The 23831-nt window shown below is 38.8% G+C and overlaps 1 protein-coding gene and 1 pseudogene across 1 annotated transcript; one reads left to right on the forward strand and one right to left on the reverse strand.

Annotated features, from left to right (window-relative positions):
- Nucleotides 1-3331: 3331 nt before the first annotated feature.
- Nucleotides 3332-15514, reverse strand: LOC103428708 (GCN5-related N-acetyltransferase 8-like; annotated as a pseudogene).
- Nucleotides 15515-18579: 3065 nt separating this feature from the next.
- LOC103440650 (uncharacterized) lies at nucleotides 18580-23794 on the forward strand. The gene is made up of 3 exons (XM_008379345.4): nucleotides 18580-20274; nucleotides 21330-21769; nucleotides 21960-23794. The coding sequence occupies exons 1-3, from the start codon at nucleotides 18784-18786 to the stop codon at nucleotides 23476-23478; spliced, it is 3450 nt and encodes a 1149-aa protein (XP_008377567.3). The 5' UTR covers nucleotides 18580-18783; the 3' UTR covers nucleotides 23479-23794.
- The last annotated feature ends 37 nt before the right edge of the window (nucleotides 23795-23831 follow it).

Below are 23831 nucleotides of genomic sequence, written 5' to 3' on the forward strand. Positions count from 1 at the left end.
ATGGTATGGGTTTCATTCATTTATGTAAATATTGAAAAAAAAAAATTGGAGAGTGCTAAGATGTTGAAATGTGTTATGTACAAGCATACTTCTATTCTTATGGCGCGTTTACGTAACCATAATCAAAATAGAGGAATTGAATTGAGGAGGAATTGGATTGAGGTGAAGTCATAATCGGATTCCGGTTGAAGATGTTTACTTAAATGTTCTAGAATCGGAATAAAAATGAAACGAAATTCATATAAATTGTTTACTAATTCACCTGAATCGGAATATAAATCAATATGATTACTAAAATACCCTTATTATTTTTGTTTTAAATAACATTTTCACAAAATAGAGGAATAGAAATTCATATAAATTCTTTCCCATATTGTTTTTAATAACATTTTCACAAAGTGTCATTGTTGTAAACCTTCATCTATCTTCCCCAACAGAAGATAAAAATTCATCCCTCCCCCTTTCCCCTCGCTTTCATCTTTCCCACTCACCCTACCCCATAATCACCACCCCTCCTCCCTGCCAAGTATTTCAATTTCAAGATTTTCTAGGGATTGTAAAATTCTCCATTGTTGAAAGCTCGAAGCTTGAAGGATTGGGTTTTTCTGGGCACTATTTGTGTCAGTTCATGGCTAGAAGATGAAGTGGAAAGCGCGGATAGAAGATTGCAGAGTTTGTTGTGTCCGTTGGAAGTGGAACCCACGCGCTTTGCAAATTGCAATGGATAGAGCGAGGGAGGGTTTCCAACGATGTATTGTGATTCATCTGGTGCAATTCCTAGTTCCCACTAACCACCCTTTTCATATTCCCAGTTGTCTTCCTCCAACTCCAATGCCAAGCTGAAGCATCTGTGAATAAAAGGGCATAATAGGAAAGTAGAAGTGCATTCTTGATTCCTTCACCATCCAGGAATCCAAATACCTCACCCATGGAGGGAGTCCAATTCCTCTTATTTCAGGAATTGAATTCCATTTTTCGTGTGGGTCCCACACGCTGTTGATTCCTCCAAATCATAGTAAAACAAGAATTATCCGTAATCGGAATTGGATTCCTTATTTTCATTCCGATTACGGGTGCGTAAACACGTCATTAATGTTCATTGTTATTATACGTGAAAAGCTTGAGTGTGCAATTGCATAAGTTGGAGGGATAGCTTGTGATGCAAAGTTCATATTTCTAGTTGAAATTGTGAGAGGATGTTACTGTCTTTGGCTTGCTCTAATGTATACTTTCTCAAAAGTTTTGAATTCCATATCCTTTCTTTCAATAGCTTATCACCTTTAGCCCCATTACAACCTGGTAAAAGACTTTTTGATCCAAGAAATTACTTGAAATTGATACCGAGCTAGGTTGATAAGCAAGCATATGGCTGCATGTTTAATTAATGAGATCATTTGAGTGAAACACATTAACCCATAAATATGTGTGAATGAGTGTATGTCCGGTGAGAAGGTCATTTGTTTGCATATGATGATTTTGATAAGCTTGGAATTGCATTGGCAAGGCTATTATACACACTACACCTTAAGGATGATTGAAAGGTTTTGGCTAACACATGGAATATGGTTGATTCAGTTGTTTTGTGCTTGTGAAAATTCTTTATTATTATGAACTCTGATTGAGATTCTTTGAGGTCATAGGGGGAAGCTAGTGGTTTCCATGCTATTATTTTTTTTTAATGCTTTTTCTTTCTTTTACTCGAGGACTAGTAAAACGTAAGTTTGGGGGTATTTGTTGCGAACCTATTTTACTATTTATTTTACCCCGAAAGCTACATTTTCACGATATATTTGATTTAAACGAAAGGAATTGCATGATTTTGTGTTGTCAAGCTAGATTAATGAGATGGAAATTATATTGGAGCTCATTATTAGTTTTAATTGAGTTAAATGAGTCAAGTATAATTCTTTCTCAATATTTTGCCTAAATAAAATGAATGTGTGTGCTTTTGGCATATTTAAGATCACATGTTTTTCCTTCTTTTTGGGTTTCAAATACATCATGTTATTTAAATGTTATGCAAGGTACATGGCCACTTCAAGAAGAAGACGGCCTTTATCCTTTTATTGCACAGAAAAGAAAAATGAAAGCTTTGCCTTCTCTTCTATTCTCATGAGCAAGCCGACACAGACACAACTGCAGCAGAATATGACCACTTACAGATTTTCTAGAAGTTAGACGGCGAGATGCAAGGATGCTATGACTGCAGCAAGTAAACTCAAGATAATAAGTTGGTGGTAAGCTTTCGTCGGGTTTTTTTTTTTTTTACAAGCAACGATAGATTGGTATCTCATTCAATATCTCAAACAGTACATAGGTGCCTAAGCTTTCGTTGGTTACACAGAAGGAAATGAAGGAAGACAAGAATAAAAAGGAGTTTTGCTAGGCATTAATTTATCAATTATTAGGCTGTTGGAGAATAAAAGAGAAGACAAAAGAAGGTTTGGAGGTGGATCATTCAAGAAAGAAAAAGGAACGGCTTGGTGTTTTGTTTTGGCATTAATTTTGCAATATGGGGCTGATCATTATGGAGCATTAAGGAAACGGAAGAATGGAGAATTTGAACCACATTATTATTAGTTCATTATGAGGCTAAGTCCATTTCTTTCCCTTTGTGTAAACAATATCGTTTGTTAAACCACAAGAGCATTTTTGCTAACCATTCTAAACCTTAGTGTATGCTCACATACATCTAACTATTTTTTATGTGTCATTTCACTTAATATTTGTTAATTTAAAAAAATTTGAAAAAGTAACATTTAATGTAAAAATTAACTAGAGTAAGTTGAAAGGACATATGATAAATGATTAGATGTATGGTGAGAAAAAATTATCTCATCCACCACTTTGATTTTGCTTTTCGAATTAAAATTCTAGAACCCACATTCCTTCAATAATGGAACCACTTCTATGTGCTACACTTATACAAATGATTTATTTATTTTTTGATAGAACACTTATACAAATTATGGTAGAAATAAAAAGTAAGAATTTTTTCCATTCATTTCATTTTTTTCATCTGAAATTTAGGAAAGGAAGCCCAAAATTAATTAATTATTTTTTTCTGGCATATTTTTTTACTTCAACACATGTCCAATTCTCGGAGTCTAAAATCGCAACACAAATGACATTCCTTGGATAACAAGTCACAAAAAAAAGCAACTAAGAACCCAAAGAAAGATTAAACAAACATAACAACAATGCCATTGAGATAACAACAAGAGAAATTTCGAAACTAGAAAGGATATAACCAGAATCCAAACGTTACACCCACGACTCATGTAATTTCCTCAACTCTAAATCCCGGAAAAGAGCCATGGAAATTATCAAGTTAGGCATTGACATAAGCATTGAGAGCATCACCTGTGAGCCTGCAAATCCTCCACTCCTGCAAAATCTTTGCCCCCATCTCCTCATGAAACTTTATAGCATTCACGTTTCAGTCGAGCACCGCCCATTCCACTATACCGTACCCCATCCTCACTGCCTGCTTCACCACCGTCGAAAGCAGCATTTTCCCGAGCCCCTTCCTCCTGTAGCACTCCCTCACAAACAGGTCCTCAACGTAAAACCCTCGTTTCCCCAGAAGGGTGGAGTAATTTGGGAAAAACAGCACAAACCCAGCAACGACGGCGTCCCCGCCGTTGGACCTGAACAAATTACGTTCTGGGTCATCGATGGGGAGGTCCAGATTGAGGGTTTTGATGTTGGGTGGGTAGGCCGAGTTGTTGCACTCAAGGTGAAGGTGTTCCACGAAAGGCGTCTGAGAGACCTCGAGGACGAAGATGGTGAAGGATTGGAACGGATGGGAGGTGAAGAGGATGGAGGAGAGGGAGGACTCGGTGGCGACGAAGAGGTCGGTTAGGTGCTCAAAGACGGCCAGCTGGTGGATGAGCTTGTGGATGTGTGGGACGTCGGTGGGGAGAGCTAAGGGAATTCGGTAGAAGAATGAGTGGCCCGTTAGGGTCAAGCATTGGGGTACGTCGTTGAAGGCCTCTGGGGCTGAGGTAGGTGGCAGCGGCGCGGCAGGGGCTAGGGGTGGGTTCGGTTCAAATCGGTTCGGTTTTTTGCAAAAATCGAAACCGAACCGAAATTTCGGTTCAGTTCGGTTCGGTTTAATTTTTTTTCGGTTCGGTTTTTTTTTCAAAAAATAAAAAAAATTGAAATCTTAAATTTTAACATATCCAACATAATCATAACATAAATATTCCAACTAGACTTAAAGATAATGAAAATAAACATTTAAAGTTCAACTAGAATTATAACATAAAGGTTTTTTTTAAATATTTTGGGTTTAAAGTTTAACTGTAAATAGATTTCTTTTTAGACGATGATGATGGAGTACTACCTTATTCATTCCTCTCTTTCTCTCAATCTCTCTCAATCTCTCTCTCTCTCTCTCTCTCTCTCTCTCTCTCTCTCTCTCTCTCTCTCTCTCTCTCTCTCTCTCTCTCTACATGTATTCTTCACTAGCAATAAGATAAACATTCTATAATATACTATTTATTTTGATTATTGTCTAGGTAACAATTTTTGATATTTTCTTTATCTTTATGGTCCGAATTTTTTTTATCCATATATGTGGTTACATAATATAATTTCTACATTCTGTGTTTAGCTTCTACCACCAACAAATTTTGAAGAGGTGTTCATCAATATTTTTGAATATATTGATATACTTTTCAAAATTGTTAGGCCACGGAAGCTACTATACTTGGCCATAGGTGAGAAAGTTTGAATTTTGTTTTTGATCTCGTAGTGTTTAATAAACTCATGAGACTTTTATACGATGTTTGCTTTCCCTAATCAACTGCAGTGCAGTTGAGATATGTGTTCTTATATATGTGTTGCACTTAATGATATAAACTGGAAATATTGCATGTAATGGTATAAGTTCTAATTTTTGTTGTAGATGGAGAAGCTGAGAAAACAATTTGAATTGGAAAGCAAACAAATCCTACCACAGCAGTAGTCTGAAGTATCATATTCTAATATAATAAAATCAAATAATTAAATAAATAAAATTAAAAAAATATTAATTTAATTATTTCGGTTTGGTTCGGTTTGGTTCGGTTTCTAGACCACCAAAACCGAACCGAACCAAAAGAGTTCGGTTCGATTCGGTTTTCGATTTTCGGTTTTTTGAACCTAACCCTAGCAGGGGCCATGTTTGTGGTTGGGGTTTGGGTATTTGCTTGTTTAGCAACCGAGAAAAGTTGGCTACAGTTTTCCAGGAAATGCGTGGGAAAATGGCACTGGTGTGTAGGGGTGGTTCGGTTTTTGGGGTATTGGCTCTTTGGCTTTTCGGCATTTTGGCTATAATATTTGGTTGTGCAGTGTATGTTGGAAATTTTGAGTAGAATTTTATTGTCCCACATTGCTCATTATCACAATGTTTCCTCACTTTATAAGGCTTTGTCCCTTATAGAAAGTGATTGGAGTGATGGACATTGGAGACTAAAATTGGGCTCACCCTTGAGGTTGGGCTTTGGGGTGTAATAATTAATATCAATTAATTAATATTTAATATATATAATTAATATATAATTAATTATCAAAAGATGGGGTTGGGCTCTGAAAATTAAATTCTATAATTAATTATTTTTAATTAATTTCGAATTTAATTAAATTATTTTTTTATGAAAAGACTCATCTTTTCAGATGAAATCTAAGAAACAGATGGAGCAACACACCCTTTACGTTGAACAGTCGCCTCCTAAAAACATGTCTGTTGCGAACAGACATATGCTCACTATAAATACATGCATCTGCATATCATTTAGATAACTGAAAATCATCAATCCTCATATACCAAACATACTGAGAGTACCACAAACAAATTTGCCAGAAGTCTAGTTTTCCAGTGCTGGAATTCCAACTTAGATCGTTGAATCCTGGTGAAGCAGACGTCCGTAGAACTACAAGCACTGAGTAGGGATGAAATTTCTGTTTCAAGGACATTGTGGTACGCAAGCCTTAATCTTTGTTTGTTTTATATTTTTGTTTTATTCATACTCTGTTAATTTTTATATTCGTATTTATTGTTTATTAGCATAAATAATTAAAACATAGATTGTTGACTTATAACCAATGGTGTGCATTCTATGAACTCCACAGGAATTAACATAAGATACAGGAGGACCCAATCAAAGAAAATAATTGTTCTGAAATGCAATATGCAACAGGTAATGCAACTTTGCAAGGATTGTGAAAGTAGCAAAGCGCCACCTACTAGAGGAATGACAGTTATTAGTGTCGTCTTCTTCCATCCCCAACATATTAGACCCAAATTTTAAACGTTTGTAGACAAGCAACCACTTATAACTCAAGAGGCTTAAATACAGAAGGTTCACAAGGACCAATAAGTACAAACCATACAGTATTTGACTACTCTGCCAACATCTTGTACAACATTTTGAAAGTTTAGGTCACTCTTTTCCAGTCTAACCCATTGGCATCACAAATGTGGGAGACAAACAATTCTAATCCATAAGCCTATGTCAATGTTTCCTGATTACTTAATCCTACGCAATGAACAAAATATATTACGACTAGGTTAAAAGAACATACATCAAACACAAGTTCTAGTCCATAAGTTCCTGATTACTTCATCTGAGAAATTTACCTGTTGGTAAATAAAACTCTAGCACAGAAGCTGCAAAAGCAAAGCAAAAGAGCCCAGTTCCTTCGAACCTTCACCAATCTGCAAAAACCCAAGAACCATTAGACCAATTAAATAGAATTTGTGAAACCAAACAAACCCTAAATTTACAAACCCTAATCTAGAATTCGAAAATTAAATTTCAAAAACCCTAAAATTACAAACCCTAATCTAGAATTCGTAAATTAAATTTCACAAACCCTAAATTAAATTTCAAACCCTAAATTAATTCCCATATTTATTTACCTATGTCTGAATCTGAGAGAAAGAATCGCGCGAGAGAGTCAGAGACTCCTAAGAGAGAGAATAGCGAGAGAGTCGAGAGAGAGAGGGACCGGTGGTGGCTATGGCTCTGTGTCGTGAAGGAAGGGTCCACCGTCGAAGAGAGACAACAGTTGATGATCCGTGTGGTGGTGGGCTAGTGATTGGCTGGGCGGAGTTGGATTTGAGATAGAGAAGAGGATGAGAAGGCTCTCTCGGTGGCTGAAGTGCTGAGCTGAAAGACTGAGTGAGTGAGAAATGAAATCGAATGTTCGAAACGTCACTCGAGTCCTCGACGGGGAGAAAGCCTAACAAGGAATGGACGACATATATTAATTTGAAACAATCCAACAGTTCAAATTAACTCTAACTATAATTAATATATATATATATATATTATTATCTGTGTAAGTATATATATATATATAATAATTAAAAATATATATTTTCGGTTCGGTATGGGAATATCGAAATATTGGGAAGACAATCCCGATTCCCATACTGAAAATTCGGTATTTTTTCGGGATAGCATATCGAAAATTTTGGGAAAATCGGTTTGGGATCTGTTTTTTTTTTCGGTTTGGTTCGGGATTTTTGGGAATTTTTCGCACCCCTACTGGTGTGTGAGTAGTGAGGACTGGGGTGGGGAATGGGAGCGGTTTTATAACTTAGCTGGCGGCCAGGTTTCAATCCTAACCATTTGTAAAACAGAAATGCTTAGACGGTCTTCAATTTTTTAGTTAAAACGTAAAATTTTAACTTAGAAATAGTTTTTTCTGTTACAATCCTTCTAAATAAATTTTTAGTCCGAAATTATTAAAGATGTTGTAGTCATATTTTGAATAGGAATGTGATTGTGTAAATCCTAGTAGATATGGGAATGTATCTTATATTCCTATTAGGAGTAGATTACCTATTAAATGTTGTAATCCTAAAGGGAAAGGTTTTTACCTATCCTACTACTATAAATAAAGGCATAATGGGGTGAATTAAACACACCTCACAATTAAATCAATATCTCTTCTTTCTAAGTGTAGCTGGCCTCCCTTCTTTCTCTCTAAACCCTAGATCGTTCAATCAAACAGGCTTACAACACGTTATCAACACGTTCTTGCTAGAAGCTGAGGAATGGACGCATTGTAGGAGGAGACTATCATCCACCAAATTCAAGGGCTTATTCGTTTTCTGCTAATCAGGTACTCTTAAAATAAAAGAAGATATTTGAAATGTCCACGAAGCATGAAAACATTCCCCATGATGCATGAGCCCCTCTATGTTTATATTTTCCTTTCGATATATATATATATATATATATATATATATTGTATATATTCATATATTTGTCAATATATATATTTGTTTCATGCATTGCACAATTAAATTGTTATTTGGAATATGTGAGTCAAATTATATAAAATAAAGGGTTTTTATCACAAATGGTCCTTGAAATTGACTCACCCAATCAAGATGATCCTTGAAATTGAAAATCGATCAATGTAGTCCCTGAAAATGATTGTTGCAAATCAATGTGGTCCTTCCGTCACAATTCTGTTAAAATTTTTGTTAAGTGCTGATGTGGCACATAAATGGGTCCCATAAATTTAATTAACTATTATTATGCGAATAAAAAATATGTACATAATAAAAAACAATTGTTATTTTTTATAATTAAAATCTTAATAAAAAAAAAAAAGGAGATGATTGAACACTGTTCATCTTCTTCCCCTCCTATTCACAGAAATATTCACATAAATGATAAAATTGGAAGGAGAAAATCCAATTCCCCATATGAAAGTCACAGCAAACTCATAAATCCACAATTCAGAAAAGGATCACATCGCCCTCAGTCATCAGATTTTAAAGCTCTTTGAGGTTTTTTCAAAGGCTTTGCGTTGTGTCTCCATCGCCACCAGTGAATCCTCCACCTCCACCTCCACTCTCTCTCTCTCTCTCTCTCTCTCTCTCTCTCATAATATCAATTTCTCATCCTCATCATTCAAACACATAAAAAAGAGTGAAGATTTTCTCTTTTTTTTTTTTTTTTTGCATTTCCACCTCTTTTTTATGGAGTGCAAGGTAGCTACCGACCCTCGGAGGTACTCGGAGTCGAGAGTCATGGTGATGTGGATTAGCAACGGGTCGTAGGAGGACACCATTTCTCGGTTCAACGAAACGGCGCATTCGGCACCGTTTCGGGAGTCAGGGGCTTCGGAGAATCGGGCCTAGGCGACGGAGCCGAGTTCGAAGGCATCACTGCCGTCGATCGTTCTCGTTGAGAATGAGCGAGTCTCGAAGCAGAAGGGGGGAAGATGAGGGAGATACTGGAGACGAACAAAACAGCGGCGTACAACCGGAATGGGAGAATTGCTCGCCGCTTTTCGTGGTAGGGGTTTGGTATTCTGTATTCTTGCTGGGTTTATGGTGGGGTTTGTTGCTGGGTTTATGAGAAAACAAAGAGAGTGAAAGAGTAACAGAAATGGTGGGTGCGGCAATCATCTCCTCATTTTAAAAAAAAAAAATTTTACAATATTTTAATTATAAAAATAACAATTGTTTTTATTATTTAAATATTTTTTATTCACATAATAATATTTTATTAAATTTGTGGGACCCATTTATGTGCCACATCAACACTTAACAGAAATTTTAACGGAATTGTGACGGAAAGACCACATTGATTTGCAACCACCATTTTCAGGGACTACGTTGATTTATTTTCAATTTCAGGGACCATTTTGATTGGGTAGGTCAATTTCAGGGACCATTTGTGATAAAAACCCTAAAATAAATTAGAAGTAAATTTGGGTTTCCTAAACCCTAAAGGAAATTGGACATTGTATGACACCACCTCTGTGGCATAACATCAGCAGCAGCCCTCTGGGCTTTGCTGCACCTATTTGGACCCCCAAGCCTTCGGCCTGATTCACTGGCATGGGCTTGAAGCCACAGTTCTACCTCTAAGGAGGCTCGCAGTTTTCCTGGATCCAATTCTACCACGACAAGCTTTGCTTGTTGGGTCCTTATCTCGCACGCACCCAGGCCCGCATAACTACTCCCTTCGATGCTAGCCCACTTGATTGGGCTTAGTTTTACTTGCGGCTTGCAACATAGGAAGCCAGCCTATGCTGCTGGGCTCCCATACGAACCTACACTCCAGCTCACGGGGCTGGGCTTTGTCCTCACATGCCTCACCTCACAGGCCAGCTGTCTCTGGGCCTTGACCCGTACCCTCTTGAAGCCCAAACTTGCAGCTTGGGTTGCTTTTTTTTTTCCTCACCCAAGCTCGTGGCTTACAGTCCACCCCTGAGGCCTTAAAACCTTGCCTACTCATGGCACCCAGCCCAAATATTTTTGGGGCTATATTTTCGATCCAATAATATTATTTTAATATTATTTAGCTTCTACAATCAACCCTGTATGGCCCGATTTATTGAATTAATTAAAAGTGACCCGTAGTCCATTAATCTGATAATGAATCCAAAATTATTAACCTGAATATCATTTTTGGACATTAACAATTCAATAATTTATTTTTATACTTTGAACCGTTACTTACTTTCGTAGTAACGAAGCTCTCACACTTGAGTTCCCGAAGAACCTCAAATCCACTATATTCAAATTAGTATATTGCATTCTATGTTTCTTGCAGGAACCTCTCATTATGAACTAATTGTTCATAAAACTAAATTGAACCTCAAATTTAGTGCCTTTGAAACCCAAAGTTTTCATTCAAAACATACCACTTGAAACTTGTAGTTTTCATGCACAAATTAAACCAATACATGTCTATACAACGTGCATGTTATACGATATATGTCTATGGCTTACCATATGGCTACTCACGTTTTCCCCTCTGTTTTAGGGACATGTCGAACTTGAACAAGCTCGATTTCTTCACTCTAGAAGTCTCTGGAAGAAACTATATGAAGTGGGTTCAAGACATGAAGCTCCATCTGACTGCAAAGGGCATTAGAGCCATCATCGAGACACCTATCGCCGACAAACCTGTTGACGAAAATTAGAAGGCTTTTGCAATGATCTTTATTCGAAGACACATCCATAATGCACTGTAGACTGAGTATCTCACTGAGGAGGACCCACGCACCCTCTGGCTTGCTCTAGCTGATCATTTCGATCACCAGAAAGACATATACTTGCCTGAAGCAAGACACGACTGACAGTATCTTCGCTTCCAGGACTTTAAGTCCATGAATGGATACAACTCTGAAGTTTGTAGAATCTGTTCACTGTTGAAATTCTACAAAGTGGAACTAACCGAATCAGATCTCTTGGAGAAGACTTATTCGACCTTCCATGCCACCAATATTATCCTACAACAACAATATAGGACATATAAATTCACCAAGTTTTCGGATTTAATCTCTGTTTTACTTCTCGTTGAAAAGCCGAACCAGCTTTTAATGAAGAATCATCAATCGCAACCCAATGGCTAGAATGCCGCGCCTGAAGCACATGCGACCTATTCTAGCAGTCATAAACGACGAAAGAATCGTCGTGGCCATGACAATAGGCGACAAGCCCAACCACGGGCCCAAGGTCAACATAGTGCCACACCTAAGGCAAGAAATGTGACCCAGCAGCGTCCACCACTCGCCCTTAAGACCCCAAACTTCAAGAACAAGGGCAAAACTCCCTTTCAGCCCGCTTCTACTGAACTGGACATGTGTTATTGCAGTGGATCAAGGGATCATTGGTCACACATATGCTAAGCTTCCCCTAAATCTATTGCCAAGTATCATTCACGTTGTGAGTCTAACTTTGCACATGTGGATCATCCGGAAGATGCAACTACATCAATGGAGATATCAGATTTTCAGAAGGCATCAACACCTATGGATGAATAAATTAGACATGTTTTTAGGGTGTTTACCCTTAGTGGCCGAACCCACTAGGAGTGGCTGGCCTTACCCCCCTAGTTTCTAGGTTTATGGTTTAATTTTGAACAATTTTTCTAAGTATTTGGAATAATTTGTTTGGTTTTGGTTTGTTTTGAATTATGGATTGTTATTTGAATGGATATTATTTTCTCAAATTGCTTAATTGAATTAATAGACTTATATTTATGCATGTGACCAATTCAATCAATTTATTTCTAGGTATGTCTAGTGGGAAAGTTAGTTGTCTCACAGATAGTGCAACCACGCACATCATCTTGTGTGAACGACACTATTTTACTAACTTAATACCCAAGAAAGCTCATTTGACAACTCTCTCAGGCCCAGATTGAAGGATACGGAAAGGCACGTATCATGTTGTCCAATGGTACAATTTTGACCATTATGGAGGCACTCTATTCTCCACATTGCTGAGTTTTAGAGATATTCGAGATAATCAATATCACCTTGAAACCACTTAAGATAATGGTTTTGAATTTCTTTGTATCACTTCATACGAATATGGCCAGAAACATATTCACGAGAAGTTGGAACGTCTGCCAAGTGGGTTGTACATCACAACCATTCACGGCATAGAAGCCCAAAATGTGGTTGGCCTTATGCTTGAGTTCTAGGACACTTTGTTGCTTTTGCATGACCGTTTGGGACATCTTGGACATGACATGATGCGCGGTATCCTCAAATCTTCACACGGGCATATGTTACATCCCTATGTTGGACTCCCGCCATGCAAAACGTGTTCTTTAGGGAAGTTAAATACTCAACCCTCCTATACAAAGATTATTCACGACCCCCCTAAATTTCTTCAAATGATTCAAGGGGACATTTGTGGACCCATCCAACCAATTTGCAGACCATTTAGATACTTTATGGTGTTGGTTGATACATCGACAAGATGGTCACATGTTTGCCTATTGTCCACACGCAACGTCGCGTTTGCTAAACTCCTAGCTCAAATCATTAAGCTAAGGGTTCACCACCCTGATTATCCGATTAAGTCGATTTAACTGGATACGGCTGGAGAGTTTACGTCACAGACTTTTGACAATTATTGCATATCAGTAGAGATTGATGTGGAACATCATGTACCCCATGTTCACACCCAAAACGGCCTAGCAGAAGCTTTCATAAAGCGCCTTCAATTGATCGCTCGAACTTTGGTTATGAGAGCCAAACTACAGGTATCTGCCTAGGGCTATGCAATATTGCACACAACTATGTTGGTCCATTTGAGGCCCACCGCTACTCAACCACATTCACCGTTATAGTTGGTTAGTGGATACGAGCCAGACATCTCGCATTTACGGGTGTTTGGGTGCGCCATTTATGTGCCAATAGCGCCGTCGCTACGTACCAAAATAGGTCCTCAAAGAAAAATAGGAATCTATGTCGGTTATGAATCATGATTCGCTATCAATTGTTCGCTACTTAGAACCCTTGATAGAAGATCTCTTTATCGCACATTTTACGGATTATCACTTTGATGAGACAGTTTTCCCATCGTTAGGAGGAGATAAGCATGCCAACGTTCCCGTAGAACGCCGCGAATTGTAGTGGTATGCTTGCATGATGTCTCATTTAGATCCCCGCACTGCCTAGTCTGAAATTGAGGTGCTACGAATTATAGATCTTCAGAGCATTACTCAAAGCATGTCGAATGCTTTTAATTATCTAGCAAAGGTGACAAGATACCCGCTGTAAACACACCTGCAAGGATAGATGTACCCCGCGTATGTCAACAACCCACCTGGGAAGGCCGGACTATCCCCGAAGGTGGGGAGGTCGCACCCTCCACGCGGTAAGGTACATTGGCGGCTAGCCAATCACCTGTTCCGACCCTGAAGCGTGGTAGACCCCTTGGTTCAAAGGATTCACAACCCTAAAAGAGGAAAATTGCACCAACTTGTGACCCTATTTTGAATCTGACCATAGCTCACTCATCCGTTCCAACGCATGAGGTTATTTTAGATTACAGTGATGCTTCAGACGAAACATGCTAGCCTCCCGAGAATCACAAGATTTCGGTCCACTATGCAGTATTGGATGAAGTTTGGAATAGGAATAAGATGATTGTCGATGATGTATTCGCATACTCAGTAGCCACTGACATCATACTTAGCAATGACATTGAACCACGTTTCGTCGCTAAATGCTGACGTATAACTGATTGGTCAAACTGGAAATAAGCAATCAAGGTCGAACCCGATTCACTCGCGAAACGTAAAGTGTTTGGACCTATCGTTCAAACACCACCACGCGTGAAGCATGTTGGTTACAAGTAGGTTTTCGTGAGGAAGCGTAATGAGAAGAATGAAATAATGCGATACAAAGCACGCCTCGTAGCGCAAGGCTTCTCTCAGCACCCTGTGATTGATTACGAGGAGACATATTCCCCCGTAATGGACGTTATAACGTTCCGCTACCTAATAAGTTTGGTAGTTTCTGAAAAACTGAATATCAGCTTATGAACGTGGTAACCGCGTATCTTTATGGGGATCTAGATATGGAAATTTACATGAAAGTTCCAGAATGACTTTCATTGACTGGTTCAAATAGTTCTAAACCATGGAACACTCTCTCAATTAGGTTGAGGAGGTCACTCTACAGATTGAAACAATCCGGGCGGATGTGGTATAACCGTCTGAGTGAATATTTGACAAGTCAGGGTTATGTGAACAACAAATTATGCCTATGCGTGTTCATAAAGAAGTCACATTCCAAATTTGCAATCGTTGCAATTTATGTCGATGACATGAACCTCATTGGGACTTCCACAGAGCTTAAGGAAATTGCTGCACACTTGAAATTGAAATTTGACATGAATGATCTTAGGAAAACTCGATACTGTCTTGGCCTGGAGATCGAGAATTGTTTAGATGAAATCCTAGTACATCAATCGAACTACACCCAAAAGGTGTTGTGTTGTTTTAATGAGGATAAAGCGAAACCTTCAAGTACACCCATGGTCGTTCGAACTATAGATGCTAAACGAGATCCCTTCCATCCAAAGGAGGATGAGGAAGAGATTTTGGAACCTGAAATTCCTTACCTAAGTGCAATTGGGGCTTTATTATACTTGGCTCAATGCACTAGACCTGACATCTCCTTCGCTGTGAATCTTTTGGCAAGATACAGTAATGCGCCCACAAGCAAGCACTGGAATGGTGTTAAAGATATTTTCCGCTACCTCAAAGGTACAATAGATTTGGGCTTGTTCTATACCCGCAAATCTCTGAGTTTTGCCGCCCCTTATGGTCCTTGGATTGATCTTCGCCTTGTTGGTTACGCAGATGCTGAATATATGTCTGACCTACATAGAGCATGTTCTCAAACGGGTTATGTCTTTACTGTTGAAGACATTGCTATATCTTGGAGGTCTACTAAGCAAACATTAGTTGCGACTTTATCTAACCATGATGAAATTTTCGCCCTGCATGAAGCATTGCGTAAATGCTTCTGGTTGAGAGAAGTTATGAGACATATTTGAAGCACTAGTAGTCTTACATCAGTCGTTGACCTTCCTATGACAATCTTTGAAGACAATGCGGCATGTATCGAGCAGTTGAATAAGGGATACATCAAGGGAGACAACACCAAGCACATAGCGCCGAAGTTCTTTTACTCATACCAGTAGCAGCAGCATCAGCATTAGAACATTGAAGTCAAGCAAATCCATTCCCAGGACAACATGGTCGATCTTTTCACCAAGTCATTGGCCAAGTCTACATTTTAGAAGCTCGTCCAAGGAATTGGTATGCGTAAATTATCTAAGTTGAATCACTTGTAGTTCTCTTATTTAGAAGTTATGTCTAACTCAGGGGGAGTATCTAGAAGCATACTCACATGATCTTAATGTACTATTTTCCTACGATTAGAAGCATTTTTCCCACTGGGTTTTTGCTACCTAACAAGGTTTTAATAAGGCATCATCCTGGGATGATCATACTCTGTTGAGTTCACTACTTTCGTCCTGTTTAGCGTTTGTTTTAAGACATTATGTATACTTCTCACTTTTTTCCTTGGTCTATGGGTTTTTCCTATTCCTTGGGTTTTACCATAGCGAGGCTTTTGTGAGTTTTACTACAAATGCATACTTCACTTAAATTTGAGACTCGCGATCACCCGTTGTGTCGATGACTTCATCAACTATTCTACCTTATCTGCTGAAAATCTGATGCGATGGTTTGTTGAGTATTTACACACTCAAAGGGGAGTGTTGCAATCATATTTAGAATAAGAATGTGATTGTGTAAATCCTAGGGAATCTGGAAATATATCTTATATTCCTATTAGGAATAGATTACCTATTAAATGTTGTAATCCTAAAGGGAAAGGTTTTTACCTCTCCTACTACTATAAATAAAGGCACAATGGGGTGAATCAAACACACCTCACAACTAAATCAATCTCTCTTCTCTCTAAGTGTAGTCGGTCCTCTCTCTCTCTAAACCCTAGATCGTTCAATAAAAAAGGCTTACAACAAAAGAATGTATTTAGGATAATTTTTTTCTTGAAGTAACCTTAAAAAAAAAAAATTATGTAGACTATCCTAATTTAATTTTATGAATATTTTAATCTAAAAATTTTAATTCTTATCAATATTGAAAAATTACAAAACCGACACCATAAAAGTTGTGAAATACTATGAAAGAATATGAAACACATGAAATAATTTTTTAATTAGCCACTGGATTTAAATGTGTACCGTAAGATCCTTTTTTACCATTAAATATGGTCATATTAGATTTTAGTCATTGAATTCAATGAATTTATAAATATAAATCTAAAAAAATTAGATATATATGGTGGGCCGGCTCACTAACTCGGAGAATTCAGGTCTAAAGTTGCCCCCAAAATAGATAATTGGATAGGATACGAAAAGTTTCTGTCAATTTCGGTGAAAGTTGTCAAAAGCAAAAATCAATTTTGCTTGGATGATTGCAATGATTGGATAGGATACGAAAAGTTAGGGGCAACGATGATTAAAGAAAAAAATAGGAAGTCTCCGCGCAAGTTCCCAATTGTAAACATTTGAATAAAAATGTAGAAAAATTGAAAAAATAATGAAAAAGTATTCGCTAGTGGAAGTTTGTTTATTTTCCTTATGCTCGTTGGTAGATTGAGAGCTATAACTTTCTTGGACTTGGTGTTTGTTGAAAACTTTCGTTTAGGGATGAGTTCGGTTTCCATTAGTTCTCCGGATGAGTTCGGTTCCCATCGGTTCGAATTTTTGTTCGGATTTTCTTCCGATTTTTTCGGTTCGATTTGCATTTAATTCGGCTCGGTTTAAGGTTTAGACAATGACGAACGGAGCATGATCTCAACATCTCATCATTAGCTAGACCAAATGTGGTTGCTGCAGACGAAGCATATATCTCTCAGAAGGAGAACAATGACGATCATTTCATGGGCATATTACTCGTTTGTGATCTTATCATTAGCTAGTCCAAACGTACTTGGAACACGGGATGATTTTAGAGGTTTGTGATCTTATCATTAGCTAGTCCAAACCTCTAAAATCATAATTCGGTTAGGTTTGATTTGATTTTCTTTTTTTGATTTTTTTATTCAATTTTGGTTCACTGTTCAATTTGATTTTTTTCGGGGTGACCCCTGTCGAACCCACCACTACTTTCCTCCTTGCCAAGTTCTGTTTCAACTCTTTTGTTTAACTAGCATCACTTGTATGAAACATAGATTTTTGTACGACTACGACTAACCAAGAAAATAAACCAAAATACATTTAGGATGATCCATAGGGCCAAAATGTATGATAGTTTAACGAAAAAAAGTACTTTTGGATTAAATTTACTAACAAACTACACCACGAAGATTTAAATTCTAATTTTTTTTTTACCGTAAAACTATCTTTCAATTACCTTATCACCATTTATTTGATTAAGGCCAAAATTTTATTGTTATAAAGAACTGTGAAAGAATACGAAATAATTATAATAAGAGTAAATTGTAGCAATTGTCTTTTAACTTTAACTCAATTGGAGCAATGATCCCTTAACTCATCAAAACGTGCAGTTATAGTCCCTCAACTAAAAATTCATTACCATTGGTCTCTCAACTTTAATCCAACTGAAGAAATTGTCACTCAACCTTAACCCAATTGTAGCAATGGTCCTTTCAACATAACTCATTTTAACAAAATTCTGACAAAGTTGATGAAAAGGACAATAGCTACACGTTTTGATGAGTTGAGAGACCGCAATTGTAGCAATGAACCTTCCAATATAACTTATTTTGATAAAATTTTGACGAAATTAACGAAAAGGGTCATAGCTACATATTTTGATGAGTTGAGGGATCATTGCTCCAATTTGATTAAAGTTGAGAAACCTTTGTTACAATTTACTCTTATAATAATTTACAAGTGATAAAATTTCAAACTCGAAATGGATAGGTGAAAACTCAAAACCTTCTTCACTAATATAAAATGTGAAAGAATATTCACTAATAGTAAGAGCAGTAATTTATGCAATGTAAACATTTTTTTGGTCCCAAATTTATGGGAAACAATTTCTAATTATTCTCCAATTGATTAAAAGGAAACTAATGAAAATGGCTTGAAAATTTTGAGTTTTAATGATAAGAACAAAATAAAGGGTAAAATAAATAGTATCAAAATTGACTTTTTAATGTAAAAATATGATTTTTCGTTAAAATAAACAGTACCAGTAGCTTTTCGTTAAACTTCCTTTAATTAAACCCTACAATTCGTAAAATTAGAAAATTATACGAGTGGGAAGCCACACTCTCACTCACGCCCCTCCCCAGCCACCTCTGCTCGAACCAGTTGCGCACTCGCCCATCCAATCTCCGACCGAAAATTTTCCAAATTTCCCTCTCTTTCGATTCCAATCCACACATTTACCGGAATCACAATCCCACTCCCGGACTCTCAGTCTGATGTAAAGCTCGGCCAGCAGCACAAGCATGACCGATAAGCCACCAGAAGCACCATCTCCGTCACCGCCGTCACCTCCGCCATTAAGGCAACTCTCTCCCCAAGACTGGGAGTCGTTAATCGACGACTTCCAGCACGGCGGCGCACGCCAGGACAGATGGACCTCCGCTCAGCCGATACTCCTCTCCCTCCTCGACCAAGCCCTCTCCTCCATCGCCAAGCGCGACTTCCCCCTCAAGCTCCACGTCATCACCTTCCTCGAGGAGTTCTCCGACCCGCTATTCTCCACTGCCATCGCTAACGACGCCGTTTCCGGACGCAAAGTCCTCCACCGCCTCATCGAAACCCTACGCGCCCTGATCCAGACACCGCCCGATGGGGTCCACATCACGTTCGCCCTCAAGGAGCAGATGATGATCTCTGTCACCTCCGTCGTCGTCTCTCTCGACGACGACGTCGTTCCGATCTCCACCGTCGAATCGCTGGTGGAGCTGCTGTTAACCGTGATCAACCGTCCCAATCATGGCGTCGACCGTCAGGCGCGTGCCGTGGCGTGCGAGTGCCTGCGCGAGATGGAGAAGGCTCGGCCCTCCTTGCTCTCTGAAATCGGCGGACATCTCTGGAGCTTGTGCCAGAACGAGAGGACTCACGCCGCTCAGAGCTACATTCTGTTGTTCACCACCGTCGTTCACAACATCGTCATCGAAAATCTCAGCGTTTCAATTCTCAATACGACGGCGCCTTTGGTGCCGTTCAGTTCGCCGCAGAGCGGGTCAGGTAAGGAGGGTTCGGGTGGGTTGAATTACAAGGAGCTGAGGAGGGCAATGGCTTTTCTGCTAGAGTGGCCGCAAGTGTTGACGCCGTGTGCGATGGTTGAGTTCTTGGCTCTGGTAATGCCAATGGCGGCGGCATTGGAGCTCCAAGCTTCGATGCTCAAGGTCCAATTTTTTGGGATGGTTTATTCGTCTGATCCTATGCTCTGCCATGTTGTTTTGACCATGTTTCCGAGGTTCTGGGACGCGTTTGATGGGCAGGAAGGCGACATTGCATGGAGGCTTGTGCTGCTATCCAAAGAATCGCAGCACCACTTGGTTTTTCGATTGCTGGCGGTGCATTGGTTGCTTGGTTTTGGTCAGTTAGTGTTGAGAAGGGAAGTAAAGAAAGTGAAGACCATTGTTGATATGGGTTCGAGATTCTATCCGAGTGTGTTCGATCCCCTTGCTTTGAAAGCCTTGAAGCTTGACCTGCTTGCGTTTTGCTCTGTTTGTGTTGATGTCTTGAAACCGGAGAAGAGTGTTTCGGGCGAGGATGGTGAGGTGAATGATAAGTTGGTGGTGAAGTTGTTTGAAGATGGACTTGTTTGTGTATCAGCATTCAAATGGTTGCCTCCGCGAAGTACTGAAACCTCGGTGGCATTTCGAACTTTGCACAGGTTCTTGATTGGAGCTTCGTCTCATTCAGACAATGATCCTTCCACCACCAGAAGTCTCATGGACTCCACCACTTTCAGGAATATACAGGTAGTTTTCTCTCTTCCTCAGTCTCCATCTATGTGTCCTACTACAGTTATAAGCATTGGATATGAAATTTTCTATTTATGGTTGAGGATATTTTAGGTTTGGACAACAATTAGTCCTCCCCTTAGCTTTGAGTTTGAATTGAATTAACAGAATTTTAGAAGGATAATTTTGCGCTGTTTTACTCGGATTACGGATTAGCTGATGTGTTTGGATTCGTCGCAGTTCTTGTTAAACATATATTATTTATTAGGAATACTGCAAGAACCAAACGATTGTTACCTGCTCATATGATAGTGTATGCATTGATGTAATAGTTATATCTAGCAACTAAGAAATTTTGAGGTCATCTACCTCAATAGTTGGTGTCTAAAATTTGGGAAAACTGTTGATGCTTCTAAAACTAATAGTATTTATGTCTAATATATTGCCATTAGTTGTAGTGACATTGTTTCTCCTAAAAATATTGGTTTTTCATAGATTTAGCGTGATGGACTTTTTGTATGGTCTTTTCCCCTTTTAAAGTATGAAGGATGATGTTCGTGTAATCGAGTTTTTCTTTTTTCTCTAAATCCAATCTAGCCTTGGAAGTGTTTGCTATGCTTGATGTTAAATAAAAAGTAGCTGTAAGCTTTCCCTTAACTATTGCTTGTGACTTGTTAAGTGGTTGTGTGATGTGGAATGCATGTCTTGGTCGGGATTAGATGTTAGAATGCTATTAAGTGATCAGTAAAGATCAATTGACACACATTTAACGTAACAACAATGTGCCAAAGAAAAAGGTAAATCATTCCTATTAGTGTCTGTTTGGCACCGCCAAGGATATCAAAGTTGCTTAATTTCCCAAGAATCTGATCACGAGCATTTGTTAAGCTTCTTATGGTCAAGGAAAAATTATTTGTGTAAAGATGATTTTGATTGTTTGCTTCTTTGGTACTATTACTTTTTAATCTTAATTATGCAATTGCTTCACTGGTCTTTAGTTCAGAGGAAAGTGGGAAGGTGTTTTCATCCTTGTGTCTGTGCCATTTTTAATGTCTTTAAATTTCTATGTCCAGGGGATGTTGGTGGACCTGATGTTGGAGTGTCGGAGATTGGTCCCTGTGGTAGTTGTTTTGACTGATCGCTTGTTGGGTTGTCAAAAGCACCGTTGGTTGGGAGAGCGCCTGCTTCAGGCATTTGATGAGCATTTGCTTCCAAAAGTGAAATTGGATTACAGTTTGGTTTCTTTCTTTCCAATATTTGATAGAATTGCTGAAAGTGATACAATTCCTCCTTGTGGATTGCTAGAGCTTCTCACCAAGTTCATGGCCTTCCTTGTTGGTAAACATGGCCCATATACAGGACTAAGATCATGGTCTCAGGGAAGCAGAGTTCTTGGCATCTGTCGAACCTTGTTGATGCATCACAAGAGCTCTCGATTGTTCCTTAGAATGTCTCGCCTTTTGGCATTTACTTGCCTTTACTTTCCTGATTTGGAGGTTCGTGACAATGCAAGGTATGATTAATAAACCTTCTTTTTCTCTCCTGGACTTTTTCCTTGAGAATCGTACCCTTTCTTTTTGTATGGGAACTATATACGATTTAGTAAGCTTGGCAATAGCCACAATTAGCTGATGACATGTTGGTTTGTTATGGTCTTCGACAATTAGCTGATGACATGTTGGTTCGTTATGGTCTTTCTGCAGGATCTACCTTCGGCTTCTTATCTGTGTGCCGGGAAAGAAGCTCAGGGACCTGCTGAATCTTGGGGAGCAACTCAGTATTTCACCGTCTTCACATGCCAATTTCAATGTCCAGACTCCTCGCTTTTCTCTTAGTCTCAAGAAGTCTAAGACTGTCTCTTCATATGTCCACCTTGAGCGCATAATCCCCCTACTAGTCAAACAGTCTTGGTCCTTGTCTTTATCATCTTTGGGTATTGGAAGTAGTGATCCTGGTTACTTAGGAGGCATCACGGACATTGAACCCATAATAGAGGATAGTGATATTGATGACAGTAGTGATGTCCAGATTGCACCAGAAGCTCAAGCAATTGATGACAATAATAATGTCCAAATTATCCCTGAAGATCGAAGAATTGATCAACCACCGGAGCCATTGCGTGTGACGGATTCAAAGCTTTCGGAGATATTAAGAATGCTGAGGATGCATTTCTCATGCATTCCTGACTTCAGACATATGCCAGGAATTAAGGTTAGACTATCATGTAGTTTGAGGTTTGAATCTGAGCCTTTCAATCGAATATGGGGAGTTGATTGCCATGCTGGTGGTTCGAATGAATTAGATGCCCTTCCTGCTATATATGCAACAGTGCTAAAATTTTCGTCCTCTGCAGCATACGGGTCCATTCCATCATATCATATACCTTTTCTTCTAGGTGAGCCTCCCAGAAAAACTAATATACCTGATCAGACCGCCTCATTAGCTATTGTTCCTGTAGAAAATGCTTGTGGAGAAGAGGAACCGTATAGAGCTCCTGTAACGATTGAATTGGAACCACGGGAACCCACGCCTGGTCTAATTGATGTTTCAATTGAAACAAGTGCTGAAAGTGGTCAGATAATCAGGGGACAGCTTCACACAATCACTGTTGGCATAGAGGATATGTTTCTCAAGGCTATTGTACCACCTGACATCCAGAATGATTCCATACCTGGTTATTACTTAGATTTGTTCAGTGCTCTTTGGGAGGCATGTGGCACTTCAAACACTGCACGCGAGACATTTCAGTTGAAAGGAGGCAAAGGGGTCACTGCTATCAGTGGTACTCGGTCGGTCAAGCTACTTGAAGTCCCTGCATCATCCTTGATTCAAGCTACCGAGCGCTATTTGGCACCCTTCGTTGTAAGTGTGATTGGTGAACCACTTGTTACTACTGTAAAGGAAGGAGGAATCATTAGGGACATAATCTGGAAGGATGAGGCCTCAGATTCGTCCCTTGATATTACTAGCTCCGAGACCAATTTTCATAGAGGCCCACTTCATCTTACATACGGTGATGATGCAGAGGAAAGGGACAGTCCTGTCAATACCCGCAAAACAAATATGGGTAGCTTTCTTATTTTGATATTTCTTCCACCAAGGTATCATCTTCTCTTCCAAATGGAAGTATCTGATGTTTCAACGTTAGTACGAATTCGAACTGATCACTGGCCGTGCTTAGCGTATACTGATGATTATTTGGAAGCATTATTTTTGGCATAGGAGTTCGTTTATTTCTACCGTGCAAGCACGTTACATGGGGATTCTCATCGGTGCGGCTCTAAGGTCATTGGCATTTTGTTCTATATCTTCTCTCCATATTTATTCGTACAGAGAAGGGTAAATTTTTTGCACCCAGAATAAACTCTGCTGTAAATTCATCTCGAGTTATTTTACCTTGTATTCTTTTGTTGTATTGAGAATTTAGATGTGCAATTTTGGGGCGTTTTTCGTTGTGTAGGTAGGATTTTGTAACCAAAAGGTTGAAGTAATTTGTAAGTTGATTCTTTCATTGCAATCAATACAAATTTTGTTGGCATATCTACTAGTAAATACCTTGTGAATTTCAAATTTGA

The sequence above is a fragment of the Malus domestica genome, chromosome 07 (genome assembly GCF_042453785.1).
Source record: "Malus domestica chromosome 07, GDT2T_hap1".
Lineage (NCBI taxonomy): Eukaryota > Viridiplantae > Streptophyta > Magnoliopsida > Rosales > Rosaceae > Malus > Malus domestica.

Excerpts from the sequence above, each read along its gene's own strand:
- LOC103440650 (XM_008379345.4), top strand. The coding sequence starts at position 18,784 with ATGACCGATAAGCCACCAGAAGCACCATCTCCGTCACCGCCGTCACCT. Across the intron at positions 20,275-21,329 it reads CCACTTTCAGGAATATACAG|GGGATGTTGGTGGACCTGAT; the intron begins GTAGTTTTCTCT and ends TTCTATGTCCAG. Across the intron at positions 21,770-21,959 it reads GAGGTTCGTGACAATGCAAG|GATCTACCTTCGGCTTCTTA; the intron begins GTATGATTAATA and ends GTCTTTCTGCAG.